The 7,181-nt window shown below is 39.8% G+C and overlaps 1 protein-coding gene across 3 annotated transcripts; it reads left to right on the top strand.

Moving 5' to 3' along the window:
• The first annotated feature begins 2,554 nt into the window (after nucleotides 1-2,554).
• bloc1s5 (biogenesis of lysosomal organelles complex-1, subunit 5, muted) lies at nucleotides 2,555-6,266 on the top strand. Of its 3 annotated transcripts, none has more exons than XR_014876241.1 (6): nucleotides 2,555-2,797; nucleotides 2,942-3,024; nucleotides 3,629-3,758; nucleotides 4,341-4,399; nucleotides 4,557-4,789; nucleotides 4,896-6,266. XR_014876241.1 is itself a non-coding variant. In XM_085173397.1 (6 exons), exons 1-5 carry the CDS (start codon nucleotides 2,779-2,781, stop codon nucleotides 4,725-4,727), a joined length of 462 nt encoding a protein of 153 aa, XP_085029523.1. In that variant the 5' UTR covers nucleotides 2,555-2,778; the 3' UTR covers nucleotides 4,728-4,742; nucleotides 4,896-6,266. The 3 variants fall into 3 exon arrangements, 2 of the variants coding, with proteins under 2 accessions (XP_085029523.1, XP_085029522.1); XM_085173397.1 differs by having other exon boundaries at nucleotides 4,557-4,742; XM_085173396.1 differs by having other exon boundaries at nucleotides 4,557-6,266.
• Nucleotides 6,267-7,181: the final 915 nt, after the last annotated feature.

Here is a 7,181-nt window from a genome sequence, read left to right as displayed (position 1 = left end):
ATATATAATATAATACTGAAGTGTAAAAAAATGACATTTATATTAATTCCTGAATTTAGTGTTATTGTATTTAAATGAATGATTATATTGAAGAAACACAATAATACATAAATACCTGATGTAAAGAGTATAATAATGTTTGATCTACTGATCTCCCTACAATAGAATTCACTGTATTTGTCATTTACTGCTCAAAAGATTTTTGTGAAACGGCTCAACAATGCAAAAATGCTATAAATAATTACAGCTGGCTACTTTTAACCTGTGTTGAATAACCTCAAGTCCTGACATATTATTTAAAGTTTTACAAGACTGCAACTTTGCCTCTTCTTTTTTTTCTTTTTCTTTTTTAAGTGACAATGTTGGAGAGTGTCCCAGAAAGGCTTTGTGCTCTGCGCTGGCTGGAGTGTCAAATAAAAAAGCAGAATTCCCTTAATAGACCTGCGAGACAGAAAAACAGGGAAACCTGATCGTGCACCGAGCTCTCGCATGCAAACTGCGGCCCGGCGTCGCAGATAATGATGCAGAAGGACACATATTTCCTCGTTATGTTGATGCTGGCTGGGCTCTCCAAATTCTTTATTGTCGTAGCTTTGGACACATTTTTGTTTACTGGGTATGATGGAACTTTTTCCCCGTGCTATCTACAGAAATGACCTCCAAACTCCAACATGTAAAATCTACATTAAACTACTAATAAAGTTAAATTATTAAAAAATGTTTTGTTTTGTTTTTTTTTACTGACTCCAAAAATCCAAAATCATTATATTAATGAATATAATTGAATCTGTTTTGGTTGCTCTGTTTATGTTTTTCTGTCATATGCTTGACTTATTAGGTGATATTTTAATCTACACTAAATATATATATATATACATATATATATATATATATATATATATATATATATATAATCTGAAAATACAGCCTCTCCACCATTCGCCGAGCTGATCTTAATGTTTTTAATTTCACCCTGCAGAGTCATGAATAAGTAAACAACAGGATGCACATTCCTGTCAGAGAGGCCTTTGCTGGTTTTGACATGTTTTGTTGTCACAGATCCTCTCAGCTTTTTCCCACAAACCCAAGGCGTCAGCAAAGGCCTTGTTTTTTTATCCCTCAGCTGTTGATCAATCATTTAATCTCTTTAATAGGCCCAACTCAAAACTAATGGTGCATGTAATGAGTGTTTAACTAAACAATGTGGACAGCGCTGGGACTTAAGTGGTGTCTTAATGTTTGTTTTCTCTTAACTGAGAATGACAGTCTAAGGGAATTTGGGGCTCACGAGCAAACTTATTTGCCCCCAAACAACACCTCTTCTCACTTCTGATGGAAATACTTTGCTCTTGCCACAAGTGCTGAGTTTATTAATACATTTATGCTCATATATTTGCATTTTATCAAGTGTGAAAAAAAGCATTTGCTTAGACAAGATAATTCAGGCACTGATGTTTTTACCAGCCCTGGATTTTAATCATATGAAGGTCAGCAAAGTGGGAATGATGTTTTTGGGGGGTTTAAAATTATTTTTCTAGTTTCTGCTTTTTCTGCACATTTTCTTTGTGCATATCTTTTATTACAGGAGTTGTGAGCATTCCCCAAAGAATATATAAAAAATATATATTATGATAATCTAAATAATATTTTATCAAAAAGAACTATGGCTTTCCAATTACCAGACCAATTTAACACAAACAAATTCAATGAAGATAAGTTGATTTTTTTTTATTATTACAAGCATTAATAGGAGAAACTTTTGGTTTGGTCTTGAACAATTCCTCCAGCTGCTGGGTATTCTTTCTCTTAGTTAGAACACAGTTACAAAGAAATGTTACTCACTGTTTTCCACTCTCTAAGGTATATTTCTATAAATATGAATATGATGTTAATAAATTTAACTGGGTTTAGATACCCTGCAGGCTTTCCAGGAGGCAGATCACAGAAGGTAAATTTGGGCAGCGTCTACCCAAAAAACGGAATACAGTTTAAGAATATTAAATCCAAATGTACAAACGAGCTAAAGAGATTTTTCCACAACCTGGCAACCCGGTATTTTATTTATTATTATTTTATCACCGAGTAAAAGTATACAAGTACAGTCCTACTTAAAATCTATATTTTTGACTGACTGAATTTTTATTTTATTTTGTAGTTGCTGCATAGATTTTGACATAATGAATAAATTTGTATAGCCTTTGTAACAGCCTGGCTTTTCTACCGATAAGGAACTGAGAGTCAAACAGCGATACTTACAGCCGCTTTGCTCCACCGCAGAGTAACACTGACATCTGCTGTCCACAACCAGGCACCGCACACGACACTGCCTCATACACAAGCCAGAGCCACTCATTGTGAGCCTGCGGAGAAAACAGCAACCAGCACGTCATTGTCCTCCAACTTAGGTTCGTGCATACACCTACAAAATGTCAAAAACAATTGTAGTAGGAAGTCACAGTAACCCAACTATAACAAACCCTCACAGAATGTAAATAAAATACACCTTTAAAGATCATGAACACCCCTCCCCGCCCCTTTGGTTCAGTCCAAAGCATTCCCGGAAGTAGCGTTTGTATTTTGAGTCATGTGATATGTGTTAGGATTTTGCATCGTTGTTGGTTTAACGTTTAATAGCTAATAGTTTTGCTATATTAACTACGTCTTCTGCTGTGAATTAGCTTAGCATTTGGAGGAAAGCTAGCAGTTGGTTAAGCTAACTAGCTGCTCCAAAGGGGAGGGATAAAAGGTAAAGGGACTCTGTCAGGAGAGCTCAAAATAATGGACAAGATCGCTAAAGGTGAGTTAAACTTTTATAAGCCTCTCTCCTTGCTTTTTAAAGCACTTATTTAAAACCACCGCTGAGATAATAAAGCACAGACAGTTGTTAAATGTGTCTGTTTTGTGTGAAGTGTGTTTATTCCAATCTGTGCTCATCCTGCAGATGTGGGTGATATCCAGTCACGACTGCTGGACCACAGACCGGTCATCAATGCAGAGATCCGCTACTTTATGAGAGAGTTTGAGGTACACTGTGAAAGCATGACAGAGTTTGATGACTGCTCTGCATAGAGTCACTCAGCCACACACTCCTCTGTACCAACCCCTTGAAAACCTAAAAATGTAGCCTGGCTTGTTCCAGTCCAAATTATAACTGATATAAACTTTCACACCATTGTGACAGAGAACCAACACGAAGTTGCAAGTAACCCAAAAAATCAAAAGAAATGCAGAGACTGTTTTCACATACAGAGCCAATTAGTTTCTACTGTTTGAAACAGAGGTGGGAATCACCAGACAGCCTATGATACGATATTATTCAGTTTTGAAACATTTTGTAATATGCTGAGTATTGCATTAACACATACTCTTATTGATTAGCTTAGCTGAGATTGTTAAGGATACTGACTCTGTTACTAGCACCTGCTGTAAATGTTGCCATAAGACAGTCAGTCTGCTATCAGCCTGTGACTGAATGGGATCAAGTTGGCAATTACTTGCAGTCTGTGTCCAATATTACAGCAAATAATTGCACTCAGCGACCTTATTTAATTATTTATTTATTTGTGTTAGTGGCAAAAAAAACAGCTGCTGTTTAGAGCGTGGGCTGACTTGTTGTGCTGTCGTTCAGGAAAAGCGGGGGTACAGGGAGAGCCGTCTGCTGGAGAACATCAATAAAAGTGTGCTGGAAACGAACGAGCAAATGCCGCCAGCAAATTTCGAGGACATGAAACATCACCTGTCTGACATCAATAAACGGTGTAAGTTACTCCACCCGCAGCCACACATGAAACTTTTTTTGTTTGTTTTTCGCTGAAATCTTATTTCATAGTTCATGAATCATTCACATAATTTAGTCGTTTGCCTTAATGTGTTAAGTTTTTTTTTTTCTTTACTTTTCTGCATCAAATTTGTTTCTGTGTTACCTCTTCATTTGTATCCATGGAGACAAACTCTACAGGTTCAACATGTATGAATGAATGAATGAATACAAAACCAGGTGTATAGAGGAAAATATGAAAAATTAAATGTTTGGAAATCCAAGAAATAAGAAAATCTAGTCGAGGTGTAGCAGCAGAAGCTCGTTTGTATGATGTCTCCTCTGGCTGTTGCCATGACCACTCAGAGGAGGAAGTAACATTGTAACAAACATCATAACCAGTATTCAGTTGTTATCACCGTTGTACAGACAGATGCTGTATCTGAGTTTATTCCATCCATGCTGTAGTTTACTGTGAACTTACTGTTGCTAAGATCTTGAGTCTCTAGGCATCCTTGAGAATTCAGTCTGACTCATGTGTGGAAACAATATTTTCGCACCTTCGTTTTGTTATGTCCAACAGTGGAGGCTGCTAATCACATGGCAGAGAGAGTCCAGCAGAGGGAGCTAGAGGCCCAACAGGTAAAGACACACACCAAGGCAACTTCTAAAAAAGTTGCTTTAAAGGCATTTAGGATAGTTTGAATTTCCCCTCCTTATACAGCACAGTGCATGATTCACTTTAACATTTAAATAAATCATTTTGTTGTGTTATTTTGATTTCCTCGTGTCATGCCAGGGCACCCGTCTAAAGGCGAACATGGAGCAGCTGAAAGAAGACTGGGCCGAGTTCCTGAAGGAGCAGCAGAGATTAAAGGAGGAGGTGGATGAAGAGCACGCACGGGCTGTAGGACAACTCAGCGCTAAATACAACGAAAAGAAGAAGGAGCTGGCCAAGTTTACGCTCTGATCTGCTGATGTTCACGTGAGGATGCGAGTGCACAATGTGCCCTCTCTTATTCAGTGAATACGGTCGGTCCTGCATGCCTGTGTTACACATGCTAAACAAAACTACTGACTTTGCTCTGTGTGCTTGATGAAATATGAAAGCGTGATTAACAACTTGTTGTTTTCACAGGCCCTCAAACTCAAGCACATGGAATATGTACAGCATTTAAAAAAAGAAAAGAAAAAGCCTGGAATATGTCATTTTTAAACAAGCAGTCATTTGATTGTTCGTTGGCTGTGAGGTTTTCAACATTTTAAGGTTTTTAATGGATGCCTGCCTGAAGAGTCCTGATGGTAAATTAACATCGTGTCGAAATCAGCCTTGATTTTGGCACCGCGGGGAGATGTTCCGAGCACTTAAAGCGAGGTCGTTAAATGCTCGAGAAGCCCTTGTGGGCAGGTGTGCGTGAAGAAGAAACCGTCTCTCACCACCTCTGCTGTGTTTGGAACATGTGACCTCTCAATTTAGCTACAGGTTAACAAACTGTCACGATAAAAGTTTTTTGCTGAAACCGATATGCAGCAGCAGCTTATGTTGTTTTTTTCTTTCTCCTGTCACCTCAAATCGAATATTCTTATATGAAAACAAAGAAATTGTTTTTCTGGCTTTAATCTCCCTGTAGCCCTGTATGGTCGTCAGGCTTTGTGTGTAGTGTTCCTAACAAGTGTAAGTTTGAGCCTATGAGCACAATAGCATGTAAATGTAGTGATATTAACTGGAAAAGAACTAAAATACTTGACCTTGACCAACATGCTCTGCTTTTAATGAAGTGTTTTGTTTTCTCGCACGGTGGCACACTTCGGGACAGGTTAATGGATGGGTGGGTGCACTTGGCACATTCTTGGCTTGGCTGAGAACAGAGTTCATCTCAAAGAACGTAGACGGAGAAATATTTAACAGAACCTCCCCTTAAACGCCTGCACTCCCTTCAAACTGCACACACACCGGATGTCTGAATAGCCACGTTTAATGATTCCACGAGGAAGCGCGCTTGGACAACAGTTCACTCATCGACTGCAGCAGCATCGTTTTCGTTGGAACTTTTAAGAACCGAGACCTTCCGCAGACTTGTGACATTCTGGCATTCAGCTGGCGGAGAACCGTCTCCACTGCTCTTGTGCAAGGACCCTCTCTGTGCTTTCTGCCTGAGTCTGTGCAAGTCAGAGCAGGGCACTAAGGTTGGCACGTCATGAGAGATCGCAGAGGGCACAGACGTGCCAGCTGATGTTTGAGCAAAAGGCCAGCGCTGCTCTGTTCAGTGCATGTCTGCATGCCAACGTATGCTTTCCCTCTGCCCCAGTACTGCAAATGTCCAACGCGGAGACAACCCATCATCAGCTGACAAGGAGTGAAAGTACGGGAACGTGGCCGACCTCTACCAGCGAGCTGAGGTGTTTATGATCATGAGCTTACAGGCTCGGTATTTACACCTGCTGTAATGAGTTTTAATCATTGTTGTAGAATGTCAGGTTAAAAAATAAAGTTAATTCAACAAAATTGCATCGTCTCTTAAACTGACTTGAATGTAAAAAGGGGTTGCAGCCCTATAAAAGTCCCGTTGGCCTTGCAGTGACAGTCTTTGAACCCAGGCCTGTGGTAACACCAGACAGTTACCACTTTATGCTGGTGGAGCTCATCATGCTTTCACTCAGGATAAATGCAATGGTGAAAATTGAAGCCCTGCACCGCATGAGTCTGGTCATACCATATATGCGATGTGGGATTTGAACTTCACACTCCAGCCAATAATCATACCCCTGGATAAAAAGAGTAGTTCTGCTTGGATTTAAACTCAGATTGCAAAGATGCTCATGTAGATTTAAGGTCAGACGTTTGACCATTCAATTGTCCATTGCAAGATTTGCTCTTTGCTGGTTCAAACCCACACACCCAGAACATATCGGCCCGCTAACAAGGCTGAGACAGTGTGGGAAAGCTGAAAGGTGAATGCACAGTAACTTTCTGCTGTCCCTTCCTGACTGCACTAAAAGGCTGTTGCTGTCAATAAAAACATGCTCATTGCCAAAAGAAATGGACTTGAAGCAGTCTGGGAATTAGATCAGCAGCTGTTTGCGAATAAAGGATTGCAATAACACTGGGCTTTGACATTCATGGGAATTTTTGATTTTAAGTCAAAGTACAGCCAGAAACCTCAGCACCTGTCCAAGTAACTGCTTTGTCACTGCCATCGATCAGTGTCAATGAGTAGTTTATATTTCACGCTCAGGGCTAAGGCAAACAGAATTCTTCGATGTTTTTTTACACGGAGAAGATATGCGACAAACAACATTGGCCTATTAAGTATCCCATCTTTAGAGGTTGCTGGGACGGAGAGATTGTCCACAGACGAGGGAATGTGATCCAGTAAGACAATGCCAAGTGCAGAAACTGGCTGTGCACCAGCTCAAAATCTCC

This window comes from Neolamprologus multifasciatus, chromosome 9 (genome assembly GCF_963576455.1).
Source record: "Neolamprologus multifasciatus chromosome 9, fNeoMul1.2, whole genome shotgun sequence".
NCBI lineage: Eukaryota > Metazoa > Chordata > Actinopteri > Cichliformes > Cichlidae > Neolamprologus > Neolamprologus multifasciatus.
The sequence above is the reverse complement of the archived record's forward strand: the minus strand, read 5'-3'. Positions and strand labels throughout refer to the sequence as shown.